Source organism: Podarcis bocagei, assembly GCF_964188305.1.
Source record: "Podarcis bocagei genome assembly, chromosome: 12".
NCBI lineage: Eukaryota > Metazoa > Chordata > Lepidosauria > Squamata > Lacertidae > Podarcis > Podarcis bocagei.
Window position 1 is genome coordinate 37,617,563 of NC_138137.1, and position 18,863 is coordinate 37,636,425.

The window sequence follows — 18,863 nt, forward strand, 5'->3', positions numbered from 1 at the left end:
ACCATAAAAGGTGGAGAAGACTTAACACATCTTGTCCTGATCTAAATTAATATGTAATGCATAAATCCAAGAGTAAAGTATGTAAGCATGATGATAAAAAGCAACAACTTCTTATATTACACATAGTTTCATGTTGGTGACTCCAGAGACAAACAAATTCATCTAGAAACGTGTGAAGAAACAATGTTTTATTATTAGATAATACTCTATATAGCGTTGTAATAAGAAACATTTGTAGTTCATTTTCTTTCATTTGCAGAGTAACCTGTTGCAAAAGAGGAGATAACTTCTGAGTTCGTAATAGTTGTATAAAAGAGGACATTTAAGCAAGTTTTGCTTGTGTGGGAACTAGGGATGGTGTAGATATTCAAAGTGGAGTTCATCAAATGTAAGCATTACTGCTTGAACAATTAAAATGGCTTGAATTCATTGTGGGCAAATCATTTTAAGCTTGCTTCTAGTCAAATGGGGACTGGCACAGACCTCCATCATTTGCAGCTAGAGATTGTGAAGCTTGCAAGCACACAGGATCTTGGGCTGCATGGGGCTGGCCTGCCTTTTCAAGGAATTCTTTGCAGCCTGATCATGTGGACCGTCCCTGGAATGCACAGACCCAACTGCTGTTTGAGCCTGGGAGATACCCTGTTTCACGAGAAAAGGTGGAAATTAGGCTACTTGGTTTTTCAAGCAGCCCAGTTGATTTATGGGCCAAACAAGCCAGTGCTTGCCCATCTCTAGGTTTTTGCACCTGCCAGAAACCCTTCTTTTACCGAACAGATGTTTTCCTCTGCATCTGGAATATGGTAAATAAATAAAAATGTGGTTTCCAAAAGAGTTTAGAATCCTGGATCATGAGACATTATTATTATCCAGTATTGGACAACCTAAGAGCCCATAAGGCTTTGACTAAGTGTTGACTAGGGTTCAGATAGAGTTGAAGTAACTTGGGGTGTGGTGAGGTGAACAGGATCCAGATAATAGGGAAGTGTCAAGTATTACACAGGATGTGGGAAGCCTTCCAGTGAGAGCTCCCAAGCAGCTTATGCATTGCTTTGATAATAATCTGAAACCAACTGAGGACCTAAACAACAAAGCAGGATTGTCCCTTAGCTGAAAACGGGAGTGGGCAGAGCCCCAGTTTGAAGCCAACAATGTTGCTGGATAGTTCCCAGGTTTATTCCCTTTGTTTTTTGCAAGGAACCTTTGTGATACTGAAGATCTTTGGTTGATGGCTGTAGTAGTGAGTTTGTAGAGTTCCTCATTTGGAGTGTGCAAATCTCCAGTTACAGGTGCAGACTCAGGCCCCAAACTTCAGAATTCACTCCCCACCCCCTCCCCCACCGTTCAAGTGGGCCTAATTGGGCTACTAATTTGTAGAGGCTCCTTCTGCTTTGAAGTCATTGTACAAGGTATCTAGGTTTGTTGTCTATCAAATCTATTATCCCTCATATAGCACATTTTTAACCCTCAAAATGTGTCCTGAAAGAATGTGGGAAAGTGGCTTATATCAGTTCAGACCACTGGTCCTTCTAATTCAGTATTATCTTTCCTCCACCAGGTGTCCTCTGGGAGTAGTGTTATCCAATGTAACACTAAGCTAAAAATTACTTAATAGTATACTTGTTTCACTGGTGCAGTGTTTTGTACCAGCAGAATGTTGTTGCACAATAATATTTAAGCAGTTTGCTTGTACAAAAGATTTCTGTACAATCTGTTGTATAGCAAGCTTACACTAGTGCAACTGTTGCATTGGAATTCTCTTTTGTGCACCATTTAAACTCACCTGTCTGTGTGCACAACAGCCTTTGCACTAGCAAACAGAGAACATTGGATAGAGTCCCAGATGTTTGGAACTACAGCATGGTCAGTTACGATGAAACATGTTGTCAAGAATACCATATTTTTCAGTGTATAAGATGCCCCTATGTATGACAACCCTTATTTTTTTGAACCCCAATTTAAGAAATCAATATTTCTTGAGTTGCTGAGCTTTGTGGGGGGAGCTTTTTTTGCAGAGATTGCCCTTGAGTTGTTTGGGAGGTCGCCGTCACCCCCACCCCCCACCAATTGCTCGCCACTGCCACTGCAAGTCACCTCCATGCCTGTTCCCTCTCTAAATTCACTATCTGTGTATAAGACGACCCCCCACTTTTTGCCTAATTTTTTTAGCAAAAAACATTGTCTTATACACAGAAAAATATGGTATCTGGAGGGCATGAGGTTGGAGAAGTCTGCTTTATACTATCAGTGACTTCCCAAGGATTCAATCTTTCCTAGGTGCATTTGGGGATAGGGTCATTATGGTTAATATGTAATGCAATGGCTTTAAAATTAACATATTACAATTAGCTGTGGAAGGAACCAAACCTTTTGGAGAACGTCTTATGTTGTCAAATAATTACTTGCAGTGATACTTAGAACAGCAAATTAGGCAAGCAATGATGCAAAGTATTTTAATACCTCCACTATTGTGAATTGCCAGAGAGTGATCGAGAGATCAGGTGACTTCATTTTTGAAGCTTAAAAATGAACATAATTGGACCTCTTGCCACCTGCCTACCAAAACTATACACACTATACTTGTGAGAGATTATAAGTTAACAGTCATATTTCTAAACTCAAGTGTTAGTCATTCACCAATCTGCCACTGTGAGGCCTTTACAGAATAGCAGTGATTAGTCTTACCTGTTGTTATTGTGTTTAATCATTAGTGTTTCCAGTCTCTGTAGGAAAATAGACCCCCTCCCCAAAGTGCTATAATACATTAAAGACTAGCTGATTCATTGTTGATTTATCCTTAGAATGTGGGGTGGTGGTGAAAAAGTAGTTCACTGTAAAACTGAATAGACAAAACAGTTAATATCGAAATAGATTTTCTTAACAATGAAGAAGTCATGCTGCCTTTACCATTGGACATGGAAGAGAATCCTAAACTAGCAGTTTTACTGGAAAGGGGCAATTCTTTGTCTTCTTGCAACCTAGGCCCATGTCCTCTCCCACTCAATGATTCTTTTCCCCTTCTAAATATTTTGCCCTAACCCACTTCCCTTTTGAAGTCCCACTTATCAGCTGGGTAAGCAGTAGCATAACAGCTTCAGGGAGAGGAGTGAAGATCCTTTTCTCCCTTCCTGGCTAAACAACAACAACAACAAAGCTCCAGTGCCTGGTGTGCTGAGTAGCCCCCAAAGCCCTTTAGAAGTGCAAGTTTTCCCAAGGGCTACCGGCATATTTCATCTTACTGGTTCACTACGGTTTAAAATATGGTTCCAGTAGTAGATAGGTAGCCGTGTTGGTCTGCCATAGTCAAAATAAAAAAATTCCTTCCAGTAGCACCTTAAAGACCAACTAAGTTAGTTCTTGGTATGAGCTTTCGTGTGCATGCACACTTCTTCAGATACACTGAAACAGAAGTTGCCAGATCCTTCTATATAGTGAGAAGGTGGGGAGGGGTGTTACTCAGAAGGGAGGGTGCGAATGGGAGATTGGCAGATAGCTGAGAGAGCCTCTTGACGACTCTTAAGAGGCTCTCTCAGCTATCTGCCAATCTCCCATTCGCACCCTCCCTTCTGAGTAACACCCCTCCCCACCTTCTCACTATATAGAAGGATCTGGCAACTTCTGTTTCAGTGTATCTGAAGAAGTGTGCATGCACACGAAAGCTCATACCAAGAACTAACTTAGTTGGTCTTTAAGGTGCTACTGGAAGGAATTTTTTTATTTAAAATATGGTGTTAGTTTTCAAAGGTACTTTGTGCTCTTTCACTGAATCTACATCCTATTTTAAGGACCATGGGGTTACGTAAAAAAATTAAGTGTCAAGCATACTGCAGAATTTTGGAGGATGTTTTCACTGTCACATGTTGAGATGGACTGAGCAGACACATTAGATTATGGTGTTCATCTAATAGATGTGGATCTTGCTCATTTTCATGACTAATGAGATAAAATATATTGTGGCACATTAGAGAATAATTGCAATGTTACATATTCAGAAGCCCAAAATTTTCCCATCTATTTTTGATGTGGTTAAAATTAGAGAGATAAAAATTAAGAGGACAAAATATGAATTAGTGCACACAGCCACATATTCTGTATTTTCTGTTAGTGGGAAATTTGAATACTTTGTGCATTTTCTAAATATAAAATGTTCAGAAGTAAAGGAATAAGGATGGTTCTCTGTCAATGCTATTTTTTTTTTTTTTGAGGGTTGTTAATTCCAGTAGAATGAATTTAACCAGATGCTTAACTCTCATCAAAATTATTGTGGCTTACCTAGTCTGAATCGTGACCTATAAATTTAATGACTTTGAAATTTAATTACATAATCTTTATCATGACTTTTACTATATTAATACCATTTGTAAAATGTAAAATATCAGAAGTAGATAACTTTTACACTTCTGCTCAGTTTAATAATTTAACTTGAATGTACCTTAGAGAATCACTCTGTTCCAAAAATACTTTCTACTGCTTCAATATTTAATAACCTTAAAATATCTTCTCTTAGATATTGTTGAGTTCATATGGTCAGTTGGGAATTTCAAGGTGGTCTGCCCCTTTAACTATTTGAAATTATATAATTTTTACTCAGAGTAGTGTTTCTTACTGGTTGGAGCATTAGGAGAGTCTGGTAAGCGTAGAAATTGGCTGAGTATACTGTTCACCCCTACTAAGGCCATCTGTTCAAAAGAACGCTCTAGTTGGTCTGTTCATTAAATATTTACCTACACAATCATATGGGAGTTTTATTTTGGGACAGAGTTAGGCATGACTAGATATCTCAAACAACAAGTTGCTTCATCCCACTCCAGATAATCTGACTGGGCTTGGTTTACATATACACAGTGTGCAAACCCTGTGGGTGGTTTTTTGTTTTGATAGGAAATTTCAGGATGAAGCTGTCTCTTACTCCAAAACACTTACCATATATCTTGTTATTCACAAGAGGGAGTGCAGAAAGCAAAAAAATAAACAATAAAGGTTTGGGGAAATTGTTGTTAGCTTCATTAATTGTATTTTTCCTCACCCAAAAGTTTGAAGAATGATGGCAGGATGTGAGGAGAAATTTAAGCTGTCATATAAAAGAAAATGAGTTTGTTGGTTTAACTTGGGTTCCACGAAAGTTTAGTCATGACTTTGAGACCCATTACTTCCATGTCATTTTCTCTGGAAAGGTGATACAAAGCTTAAACCAAAAGCCACAAGCAACCCTGGTTTTCTCAAAAGGGACTTTCCCCACTCTGCTGAACAACTGAATGACTGCTATAAGGGCATGGCACATTCTATGGTATGACGATACTTGGATACTGTGTACAGTTCCAGTTGCCACCTCTAAAAATTGCATTGTAGAACTGGAAAGGGTGCAGGAATTGACAATCAAAATAGTTGGCCGGCTAGAGCTAATCTCATGAGGAAATGTTGCAACATTTGGGCCTTTTTAATTTGGAAAAAAGTGAGGATCTGATTAAGGCATATAAAATTATGCATGTATTGGAAAAAGTGGGTAGAGAGATGTTTTTCTTCTTGTCATAGTACATGGGACCAGAGTCATCCAAATAAGCTGGATTTTGGAAGACTGATGGCAAAAAGAAGTGCTTTTGCGCACAGCACATATGGGATACAGTGATGCTACAGGATATAGTGATGGTCACCAACTTGGTTGGCATTAAAAAGAGGGTACACAAATTCCTGGAGGACTATCCATGACTAGTAGTCATGATGGCTGTGTGCTACCTCCAGTGTCAGAGGCATACCAGTGTCTCTGAATTGCTGGGGAACACGTGGGGAGACTACTACTGTGCTCATGTCCTGCTTATGGGCTTCCCATTAGCGTCTGGTCACTGTGCAAACAGGATGCTGGACTGGATGGGCCTTTGATCTGATCCAGAAGGGCTCTTCTTACAGTCAATAACTTTCATGAAGCAGAATTCTCCTTATTTCCTGCTTACAAGTGACACTGGTTTAAAAGGAAAAACAACAACCCTGAAAGCAAATAATGCTAGCAATTTATATTGAAGCTACTTTAATTAACTAGCCTTATTAGCAATGCTAGTGCAGTGTTCCAACAAGACCTTCCCATTTAATTCTAAAACTATTATATGTGCTGTCCTTATCTCAAATACTGCTTGCAGTTTAAAAAGAATGCTGCATGTGCATAAGAATTCATAAGCTTCATAACAATGTGACATTTAAACTCTTACTTTTATATTCATGCTACTCTAACATGTTTATACAGTACTTATTTAACAAATTATACAGTACAGACATTTTAACAAGCACCATGATAACAAGTGGAGAGATTACAAAGGATGAATTTGTTCTAAAAATGTGTGCTGGCATATGTGAAAACATAGCTTTTAGAAATGTAATTATTTCTCTTTCTTTATAATGATAATTGGTATGCTCAACGTTTTTCATGTTACATGATAACAGTGATGCTGAAGAGTTTCAGTTAAACACTGAGGTCAGTAAAATACTTGTTCAAGGAAATATATATTCTGTATATATAGTGTCTACAACACTAACAACAGTATGAATGAACAATGATACCCGCATATTATGATATTGAGGGGTATTTTATAATACTTGGGAGAAGGAAGATTGCTCTCACCAGTAAAATACATTCTGGCACACTTAGAGCAAACATGTGGGGAAAGCCCTTTTTTGCGACTCAAATGCCTGGTTCATACAGTCATATGTATAAACAATTTGTCTGCACATGAAGCCCCTTTGCTCATCCCTTTGCAGAAGCCGTGCTCAAACCAGTAAGCCTCTAGTTAACTATAGTTTGTCCAAACCACATTGGCTGACGACTTGCTAGGGTATTAAACTGACTTCAAACCATGGCTTAAGATTCTGATTAATTTTGATCCATGTGGCCATAGTTTCCCAGTTTGGATAAAAGAAAAAACATGGTTAATTAGAGATGTATTGGTTGAATCATGGTTTGTGGGAAAGGAAAGGAGTGAAGGGGCTCACTAAACAAACAATAGACTGTACATAATACCTTATTATGTAGTATGTTGTGTTGCATTGTCTTGCAGGCAAAGAGAAAGACAAAGTGACTGCAGAAACTAGCTGCATTTGTATTCCAAGAGAATCTGTTGTCTAGAAAAAAAGATTTACCAGTAGTTCAGATATTTGATTTGATAGTGTTGAGTGTAAAGTCTCTGCATAAGCAACAGATTTCAGTCTGTTTCCAGCAAAATAGAATAATAGATAATATAGTTTGAAGAGCCTGTCAGTGCAGTCCTGACCTATATTTGTTTCTTTTCCTAACGATTTCAGGAGCTTCCATTACTTTAAGCATGTGTGTATCATTCTGCCTGAAAGATGTGAAGGCACATTGGGAAAATAAACCATCCTTTCTTTGTTCATTGGCACACCTTAAAATGTTGCTGTTCCAAGTGTTTGGATTACTTGTGAAGTCAGGTTGGTCCTGAATGCACCACAGCTCCACAGTGTCCCTTGTTTGTTTGTTTTTTACATTTGGAACTGACAGCTATAAAGATCTCAAACTTCTTTTTATAAAATTCATTAATTCATCATCATGGCTCATCAGCAGTTTTATTAAAGCACCACCACTTAGAATAACCTAATTCAAACAATCATGATACCATAGGCAAGCTGAAGAAAACCCCCAATGCTAATTTACTTTCACAAGAATTCAATAAATATGAATTTCAAAACATTTGGCAGTGAGCTCACAGAACATGTTTCTTAACTATTGAATAAAATGTTAAATCTCTGATTTAACATTTGATGAATATGAATACATGCATAGGGGCATAGGAAGTTTCCTTATAACAAGTCAGGTCACTGACTAGCTCAGTGACTAGCAGCTGCTCTCCAGGGTTCATGCAGGAGTCTCAACCCCACCTGGAGATGCTGGGGATTGAACCTGGAATCTTCCACATGCAAAGCAGATGTTCTGCTACTGAGCTACAACATCCATCCCTAGTAGGGCTCCTGAATAGTCTCTTACATGTTCAGTTTTAACATAGATCCTGTAGTTCTGCTAACACAATTCTGTTTGACCTACGCATTGTATAAATCAGATAGAATTGTATAAGGAGAGGCAAATTTAGCAATGAAGATTGCTAAGGAAGGATTAAAAATCAGGTGTGGTGGCACCACCTGACATCCTAGACAGTTACTGGGTCCCCAGTGCTCCAGCAGAGCCCACTGGGTTGACACTTGCCGTGGGCCTCCATATCTGCAAATCCCTTTTTTTAATTCCCCCAGTGCCCCAGAATAATATTACATCAGGCTCTCCTGCTGCTGCTACCTAATAAGCCCATGAGAGGTAGTATTTTGGTCCTCAACCTTGAAACGAGCTCTTACAAATAAAACCTTCAGTAATATAATACTTTATGTAACTCTAAGCTAAACACAATTCGGAATACTCTGTGCACTTCTGGCCACACTGTCTCAAAAAGTACATCATAGAGGTGGAAAGAGGAAAGGAAATGATAGTAAAAATTGATTAATAGATATTAGCCACAATAGTTAAATGACTGCTCCACATTCAAAGGCAACTTCTTAAACACCAATTGTTGAGTGTCAGGCAGTGGGGGCCAGCTGTTGCTGTCATACAGCTTTTGTAAGAAAGCACAGAAGTATCTGGCTGGCCAGTAAAGGCCAGGATGCTGGACTGATCTAGCAGGGCTCTTCCATGTTCTTATCTCTCAACAGGAATGCTCTTAGACCATTTGAAGTAGTTTTAGTTTATTTTTAGTTTCTGAATCTAGTATCAACATGGAACTCTGTGGGCTGTTTGAATCGGTCAGAAAAAATAAACCTCTGGTTTCCATAAATGCAGTTCTCATGGACAATAATGTATTAAGTTCCTGAGTTTTGATAACTGGCTATAGATAATACTGTATGCAGTTCTGTAAGTATGAAACGTAGGAGAACTGATAAATCTTTTGCAATTGGGTGCTGGTGGATTAGAACTTTTGGAGCTAAATTAGCATTTTAGCAATTTATAGTCCAATTAAAGTCCAGTTCTATCCATGTTTATTCATAATTAAATTCCATTAGATTAATGGTGCGCATATTTACTCTGAACATAAGTCCTACGGAGTTCCAAAGGAGTTACTCCCATGTATGTACTCAGGATGGGATATTTAATCCCAAGTAACTGTGTTTTGGTTTGCAGCCTTAATTCAGCAATGGTGGTGACTTAATGGGCAAAATTATAATTAACCAAGTGCTTTAAAAAAAGAAGTTCACCCATTAATTATACCTTAATGCCTAAATAATATTGTGCCAAATTGCATTGGTAAATGTACTTCTGAAATTACCTCAGTATGGGCTGCTATACTCCCTGCAAAGAATATAAACCTGCACACAATAGTTTCTACATTTTCTGCTTTAGTTTCTAAATATGATTCCCCTTTCCCCCTGATTGACTAACATTCATAACTCTAAATCCTTGGCAATGCAGTCCCATATGTGTTGACTCAGAAGTGGGACTCACTGCAGCCTCTTCACATATTAATCTCATGAAGGGGGTCCACATGTAGAACGGGGCAGTGGGGCCACATGGCTGGGCCTTTGCCTGAGGTCACGTGGCTTCTTCATGTGGCTCATGCATACATTGAGCATGGTATCTGAAAAGGAGAAACCTATCCATAGAGACCTCTGCATGTGTAAGCTTCCACAGGAACTGGGACCCTTCTCATGTGGGTTTCCATTTCCCATGGAAGTCTACATAATCTATGCATGCAAACTTCCCCTGCTCAATATCAATGAATGGAACTGGGGCAGGTGGGTTACAGCAAGAAAGGTCTCATGACCACAGGAACAGGGTCAGCGGTGCAATCCTGCTTTACCTTTCTACATATGGATTCCCTTTGTGTGATTAACACATGAAAGAGGCTTACCTTTATTTTCCTTTCCTTCCAAAGAAGCCCAGAGTGGCAAACAACTAGTGATAAACCAGTGCAATTCTTTCAACAGCAGGGTAACATATTGGTAATACCCTGCTCCAGTGAACAGTTGAGCTGTTCCCCATTTTTACTGGTGTTTGCAAATCTAAATAATCTTTCCATATTGCCGCATTGCAAATTTAAGCATGGGACCTGGGTGCAAGAAAATCTGAAGCAGAAGGAATAAAAGAGCAGGCAATGTTAGGCCAAAACAGAAATCAGTTAGCCATAATTACTGGTAGTCATAGGAGAATGCCATCAGTGTTGACAGCTGCTTTGATTTCGCAGTTTTATATCTTATCTTTAATCCTTTAATCTTTTGTTGGGCAGCATGCAAATAATGGCATCAAATAAGTTGGAGCCAGGTTGGGGGGACTTTTATTTATGGCCTGAGACAACCCTGGAAAGGACCAAACTTTGTGGCTTTGGGGTTTCCTCAAACATTACCCACGCCTAGGCTCTGGAGCAAATTAAATGCCTTGCAGATACCTCCGTCTCTGTCTAAATGTGTGGCTTTGCAATCAAGCAAAGAGTTCTGGTTGCCCCATTTTAAAGAGCTAGAAAAACTGAAGGAATAATGATCAAACCTACCAGGGGGCCTGGGGCACCTTCAGGGCTTCAAATCCTCCACTCAGCTGTAATTTCACAGGGTGTAACCTTGGGGGGCCATCACTGCCTGTCAGCCTGACCTACCTCTCAGGGTTGTGCAGCTAGAAGGGGTGTGTGGGGAGAAGAACCACATACACCACCTTGAGCTTCCTGAAGAACAGACGTGGGATTTACATGCAAGCAGAAGGAATGAAAAAAATCCCTTTTCCAGAGCAGGGATAAAAACTCTTCCACAAATGGCATTCTTCCCTTGTCCAACCCCCCCCCACACACACACACACATGTACGTGCTTGGATTTAGCCATCCAGGTGTTTCATGTACTTGATAGTATTTACTTGTGAGTAGAAGGCAGGCACCAGAGCAGTCCCCCCTCCCCACTGAAGAGATCTCAGTCTCCATCCCTTACCCCACAATAAATAAGGCAAACTTCCCACTTTGCATAGGCTGCTCCATAACCAAATCCCTCGTGCATGTAAGGTGCCTCAAAGCCAACTCTACTTGAGAGCGAGTGGAGGGGGAGAAGACATCTGGGACATGATTGGAAGGCAGAAAGCAGCAGGAGGAGGAGCACCCCATACCAATTGTTAAGTCACCCAAGGGTGCCAAAGTACCTAGGTTGAAATCCTCTGCCCTAGGGCATTCAGAAACCCACCAGAACCCAATAGTCTCTAGGGGTAGACAATCTTCACCTGTCCACCCCACCCCACAATTCAGGGAAGGATTAGAGCTGTAAATCCAGACTGCATTTAGGTTTAGTGGTGTTTACTAGCTTGTAAGTGTGCTTGAGACTTAAGCCTACAGAATGTTTTCATAGTACTCTGATACTGTTACCACATAAATATATCTGTTTTTCTTAAAATATGGACTTTGAAACTCTTTCAATAAAACACAAAGCATTTTGAAGGCATGCTCAATTGCCATGATCATCAGACACACTGCTTCTGCCATCTACCTTTCAATCATTAATCAGTTGTTCATACGTGTGCAAAACATCTAGTTGTGTACTGCTGTGCAAAAATGCTGGTTTCTGAATACCTCTTCTTAGGATCTAAGATAAGAAGCTTGACTTTTTTACATGTTGAGTCACTTTTCCAGCTTTATTCATATACATTATTTATAAGCAGAGCTGTGGAAACAACACATCTACAGTGGCGCCTATATTTAGGTTAACACCCTTTTTCGAAAGGCTCTCTGGAGACTGTTTCTTTTGAAAAACTCTACTTTCTTTTTTCCCTGTTCTTTTTCATATTTGCTCTTTGATATGAAACACTGAAAGTCCCTAGCTGCTATTGCACAAATACCAAGGGAACTATCAGATAATTTCTAGAAGCATGCAGCATTTTTAGAGAGCTGATTATACATATCACAATATTTTCCTTGCTGTGTTAGATAGGGCAGTCTCACCTTGAATATGAGTGAATGACGCACATAGTAAGAGGGAATAAAATTGGCAATATTAACAGAATTGTTGTGAAGATGTGTGAATTAAGAAAATTAGCTTATTATTATTCTGGAACTTTAGAAATGAGACTTCTCAAACCAAACAATTTTTAAAGGAATACTAATGCAAAACAGCTAACTCTTGGGACTTCCCTTTGGTAGCATTAGTATAGTGTTTTTTATCTGACTAAATCTCTATTGAACCTCCCAAGGCTGACTACAAGTTGAGGGGGCCCTGAGCAAAGTGTCCTTTAGTGGTCTCCAATTGGTAAGTGCTAGCACACTACCCTGGCAGTGTTGGTGGGCAGCGGTAATTCTCCCAAGCAGCATTTTCTGCAATGCCATAGAGTGATGCTGTGATGGGTCATTGTGAAAACTGAGAATGGCAGCTAGACCCAGCTGCCTAGTGTTTAGAGCACTGTGGCAGAGTTTAAAAGGGGCAGGCAGGTATTAGTGGTGGGCCCTGCCAGGTTGTTGAGCTGATAACACTGACCCTGAGCAGGGGATTGGACTAGATGGCAATCACATTTTTTGATTCCACTATTCTATAATAGATATCTTTTGATTGTCTTTGAAAAGCTGTCCCCCCCCCTTAAATTCATATAGACCCAGAATTTATCTCATTCTTTGTGCTTTCACCTGATCATTAAGCTGTTTCCCTTTCTCTTAAGCTGTTTCCCTTTCTTCTGTGAGATGTCATCTTAACTAAGATTGCCATCTGCTGAAATTTACACCCATTTCATAAGCTATACTGGAGGTACAGTTGCCAATGGAGATATATTTTGTGGATGCCAAACCACAGTTAGTCACTGGTATGAAATTTTGCCCAGGTTGTTCAGTTCAAACCATGCAAGAATTTCTTCTGGATGAATCTGCCTAAACTTTGTGGATGTACTTTATACAAGCTGCAAAAATTGCATCCTATTTGTGAATCTGATGTTCAGATCACAGGTGGGAACCAGGCCCAGGAGCCAGATGTGGTCCAGCAGTCCTCTTTTATTTGGCCCTCAGAATTGCCCCCGAGCCATACACCCTCTCCCTTGGCAACAGTCCTCGCTGGCTCTGCTTTGCAGCCCAAGTGTTTTTTGCCTGTCTGGAATGTGTGCTTGAACAATGATAGTGTCTCTTGCTTGTCTGGATAATGGAGAGAGAAGTGTGTGTGTGTTAGAAGTAGCCTCCTGTACAAAGATAAAATTTATTGTTCCTCTGCCTACTTTTGCTTCTGAACCTGTTCTCACTGAACTATGATGCTTGCGTTCAAATGCTCCAGTTTAGATAACATGTTCAGTACCAGCATTTAAAGCCCTAAATGGCTTTAGACTCAAGTACTCACAATAGCCTCTTTCCTTTTTAAAAAAATAAATAAATACCAGTTTTAGTAAAATATCAGTTTAGACCTATGGCAAAAGTCATTTGTCCCCGGCAGTCTGTTGTGGAGGGAGAGAGTTGTTAAAGAAGTGGCAGAAAGGTGGTAATCTGCACATTTTTTACTTTTGCTCATCATCTGCATGTAGCCCTCAATGGATTACCCCAGGCGACTGTGCTCCTTAACAGAAAAAAATGTTCTCTACTCCTAATGTAAAATAATATATTTCTACCATGAAACAAACATGAATAGTTTTATAATTGTATTAGTTATATCTTCTAAGCATGTGATATTACCTGTTGTCAGTTGCTAAGTTAACTTCACTGCAGAATCTGCTTGTTTGCAAGATAGAGGGGAGAATCACATTTACTATACTATAATGTTCACTGAATTGAAATCACATCTAATTCATATATTGTATCCTTATACATATGTATTCATACTTGTACCTGACTTTGCATATTTTCTCCTCTATTTCTGATTCAAGTCTTCTGGCCAAAACAGCAGCACCTATTTATAAGAGAGAAGGTATTAGGCGACTTGGGGTAACTTTGAGGTTTGCAGGAGTGCAAAACATCTTTAGTAAAAATAAATAAATGACAAGGCAACCCCAAATTGAGGTGTAATCCCCTCCCCCAAGAAAACAGTCCAGTGAGCATCCCCAGTAATCTTGGAATGCTCACTGACTGGTGGTGTAAGGGGAAGAAAACCATGGGAAGTAGTTAGAATCCTGAACAACTCCACATTGCAACCTTTTGTTTTAGAGCCCCATCACTGCTCCCCCCCCCCAATCCTGTTGCAGAGAAGCCATTTCTCCCAATAATGTGTATAGATGTTTTCAGTAGGCAATCACCACATAAAGATGCTGTCACTTAATGGGTAAGGGTGGATATAAATGAACAAACTTTCAAAATTGGTGGAAATAGACTCCTTGCATTTGTTCTTTATAAGCTTCATAATTAGGTTACAAAAGAGACTTGTCTGGTACCATAGATGAGATACCAAAGCTGCTTTACTTTCTAATGTCTAGGTAACTGTTAACTATACTTGCTGGGAGAGTTGTCAGTGGGCAAGTCTGGGAAACTTGTCAACAGGCAATGAGTCTTCTCCCTGACCTTGTGAAGTGCCTCTGGAATAATCAAATTTGTTACAGGTCTCCCACTTCTAAGTTATTTGGAAAACTGCCATCTGTCCTCAGCATAATATCATCACTTTGATTGCCTCTTATGAAATACTCCCCAGACTTTTCAGTGTTTTCATTAAAGACAAGCACATTTTAATGCCGGAGAAAATATCAACCCTCTTTCTCTCATTTTGCTCTACAGACAAAACCTGTTGCATTTGCAGTCCGGACAAATGTTAGCTACAGTGCAGCCCACGAGGATGATGTACCAGTCCCAGGCATGGCCATCTCATTTGAAGCGAAAGATTTTCTTCATGTTAAAGAAGTAAGACAGCTTATATTGCAATTATAGCTGTGATTTCAGTAATATAAAGTATGCTGCTTTATTTACACTGGATGGAATCCAGCAAGACTTTACATATGATAGAGACTGTGTGCCACTCTTCCTTTCTCATTTTCATTTAAAAGTAATGTTTATACATCATGAACAAACATTTGGGTTCCCAGATTGCAACCGCTTTGCCTCATCTCTGCTCCTGCTGCTGCCGTACAGCTATGAGCTAAGCCATGGTTTGGCATAGCATTATGTCCAAACCTGGATTTGTGGTTTGTTTCACTCCAGACAAACCATGAACTGTAGCCAAGGGTTTTGTTTTGTTTTTTGCTACAGTTCATTGTTTGGAGATAAAACATAAGCCTAGGTTTGGACATAATGCTAACCAACTCCATAGTAGCAGCAGGAAGAGAGGAGGAGCAGAGTAGACATGATATTCTCTCTAGAAAACCACACATTTGCTCATACACGCTAAGCCATGGTTTGTACAAACTGGGTCAGTTTAAATGCTGCAATGCCTTTGCCCTTAGTAATCAGAAGATTCAGTGAATTGCTTTTGTCTCGTTTTTTCTTTTTCAGACTGTAAGCTAAAGTGCTACATAAATGTTTCTGTGACACTTATAGTAGACTTCTAAGTCAATATACCTTTGGTGTCCATGCAGTTTACCGTGATAGCAGCAAATAAGAGATAATGTCTGCATAAAGTGATTGAAATGGCTAACTTGTAGATAGTAACACATCTGGATACTCTTTTAGACTAGCCAGATTTTTTACTCAGGACAGTAATAGCCATTTAAAGCAGATATGTAATATTCTATTAAAGAGTATTTTGTGGTTTGAAAAAAATTAAAATGTTAGCAAAAGAAAGAGTATTTGGAAAGAGTATTTGTATTTGGCTGTGTAATGAAGAACAAGAAGTATAACAAATTGGCATTTTTCCTTAACCTAGTCTGATAGCAAATAAGGAGTAACTCCTTCCTTCCTTCCTTTATAAATGCAAATTGTGTCTGGTGATGCACACCAGTCTTTTCTGAACCATGAATAAATCACAAATGGTTGTATCCCTTCTGAAGGACAATTGTCTGCAGTTATAATGCTGTTGTTGAAATACTGCCACTCCTTCCTCTCTCTTCATATATTTCTTGCTTTTCATTTCTTGCTTTGATATTTTCCCCCTCTTTATTGTTATTGCTTTTTGTGCATTATATTCTTTGTTAATCCTACTCAGATACGATGCATTGAAAATATGGACATTACTATTTTCAGTCCATTAATTACTTGTACAACCGTATATATTACTTCACCCCCAAAGGCACACTCTTCCATTGTCTCCTGAAACACAGATGCCACCCAACCAGTCTATATATTTCTATGTAATTCATATGAAACAAACAAAAAAGATACACTGTATTATATTGGAGTCATATTAAGGAAAGCATGATCCTGAGAAAATGTGGCACTATTTCCAACCGTTCTTTTTATTTCCCCAAACCTTTATTAGGTATCAGATACAGACCATTTTAAAGTATTCATATACAAAAGAATTAAAATATATACAAAGAAGCAGCCATATAAGATATAGAGTGTCTTCCCGCTGCCATTCACCACTCTAAGAGATACAATTGATAGATTACCGCTGCGTTAATATCAGACAGGTAGAATCTGATATTTTCATTGTGCCCTGATGTTAAACTACCCAAAAAGGGAGATAACACACGTTTACGTAACTGGTTGTACAGTGGACGGTAGAAAAGAATATGTTCTACAGTGTCCAGCACATTCAAATAACATCCACAATGTCTATCATTTCAAGGGATATTTAAATACCTGCCTTTAACAAAAGCTCAGGGAGAAACATTGTCAGGCTAACGTAAATGCCCTATGTTGGGCTGGAATTATTAACTTTGAGATATAAGTAATCCTGTTATTGGTTGTATTTAAACCATAGAAGTTGGGGGAGCAGATTTTATTTACAGCTGACTCAATGTCCCCCCCCCCAATATCCCTTAATCTAATTTGGATATTGTGATAAATATATTGCTCACTAGAATTATGCAATAATTCCAAGACAATACCAATAGATCTAATTTCACTGTGTATGGGTTGGAGCCATCTGGATTTATAGGAGTCCTTAAGTAAATTGGAAACCAGATGTGAAGGTTGGGAACAAAAATGGCAATGCAGTCCATATTTTATAGTGCTAATCCACACCCAGTATTCTGTCATGTGTCTACTTAATTCTGCACACATTGTCTCATACTTGATTGTATCCATACTGGGATCCCAAAATGTAGCTGGGCCAACACTTCAGCTTGAAAAAATCTGAATGGCAGCTCGTATAAATTGGTTACCTTTTCGAAAATAAAAGCGAGTTACTGCTGAGGAGGTACAGCTTGCTTGTTTATAGCACTTGAGCGATGGTCTTCCAAGATACCTATTGCTGGATTTCTTGTCCTCTTATTTTCCATTTCTCTTGTTTCCGTGAATTAGAGAAGAGACCATCCATTTTCTCCTTTAAATTATTTACTCTTGCTTTATGGAAATTCAGTATAATGTGCTTTCTAACACATGGGTGCTTCACCTCATGTGTAGTTAATGCATGTCATCTTACCAAATATTTCAGGACTAAGTAAACATGGATTGCTTTGTGGATGGTGACATGATGCTTAATCGTTCAAAACTTGTAGTGCAGTCCTTATCGTGCAGCCAAACCTAAGTACTCAAGTCCCATTGCACATGCGTGATTTTCTCCCATCAAAGTTAATGAAACTCAAAAGCACTTAATTTTGGTTGGATAGAGCCCATGCTTTCTCTAACACCTAAAAGTCATTCTGTGTTAGCTTGAAATAGCATTGTCAGGGTGAAATACTTTTCTAAATTTCCTGATACGTCAGGAATGAGTCAGATACTACTTTTCCTGCCCATTCCTTCCTTAATCCTGTTGTCTGTCCCTCTTCTCACTCCACACCTGCTGTGTAGCGGATTTAGAATCCTTTTATTAAAGCAATTAGTAGTTGGCCGAGAGAGTAGATGAATAAACCAGTCTTGACTGTTTTGTCTTCTACTGCATGAGGGGAATTTTAAGGTACAACATGACTCTTTGGATTACAGCCTGCTAATTCTAGCTTCAAGCTTTTACTTCTTTATTTCAGATATACATCTTTCCGTTCTGTATCCTTTCATCCACATTCATACTCATTTTGGTTAAGGGCTAAATTCTGATAAATCTAACAACCCTCAGACTCTCCATCTACATTCACACATGCTTGATGATATTTTATTTAGACATCTACTTCCTAGGCTTAAAAACACTATGTAGATACATTATATGCAATTACTAGCATGGTCAGTTACCAGCATGGTAAATGTGATATGTTAGTATGAGGGGAGAATTCTTTGGCATTAGCAAAAAGGAAAACTTCTGACATTTAAATTCATTAATCTATTCTTTTCTCTAGAAATTTAACAACGACTGGTGGATAGGACGATTGGTAAAAGAAGGCTGTGAAATAGGATTCATACCAAGTCCAGTCAAATTAGAAAATATGAGGCTGCAGCATGAACAAAAGGCTAAACAAGGGAAATTTTACTCCAGGTAATCAATAACAATTACACAGAGACTGTGATTTAATCTATGGGAAGTTGTTAAAATTAAAAAGCCTGGATATATTTTTCTTCCTTGGTGGTGGTGGGGTGTAAAAATCCTGTTGTTCTCGTTCTCCACTCTTATTTACCAGAGCCATTCCTTAAGTGAAGCTTTAATGCCAGGATTGAACTTTGAAGGGAAAGGCTATGAACATGCTTGCAGTTTACATGCTCCTTCTGTCTCTCATAAAGGATTGATGAGAGGCCTTAGTTTTGTGCAAGGAGATTAAAGAAATACAGGAACTCGCTAATTCAGTCTCCCTGCACAAAACCAAGGCCTCTCTGCATCACTCTGCAGCTACAATCCTTGGAGTCAAGTATTGTCTGAATTGGCTCTTTTGATTTGAATTTGTTTCCACATGTGTAGAACTAAGACTCCCTGAGCATGGTTCTCTTCCTCAATATTGTCATAA

The 18,863-nt window shown here is 39.0% G+C and overlaps 1 protein-coding gene across 10 annotated transcripts in view; it reads left to right on the top strand.

Annotated features, from left to right (window-relative positions):
* The window catches only part of CACNB2 (calcium voltage-gated channel auxiliary subunit beta 2), a 140,437-nt gene that overhangs the window by 100,865 nt on the left and 20,709 nt on the right, over positions 1-18,863 (top strand). For all 10 annotated transcript variants that reach the window (XM_081163213.1, XM_081163211.1, XM_081163214.1 and 7 more), the window contains 2 exons: positions 14,674-14,796; positions 18,264-18,400. In XM_081163213.1, the coding sequence (XP_081019339.1) occupies positions 14,674-14,796; positions 18,264-18,400 (260 nt within the window). The remainder of the gene's footprint in view (positions 1-14,673; positions 14,797-18,263; positions 18,401-18,863) is intronic.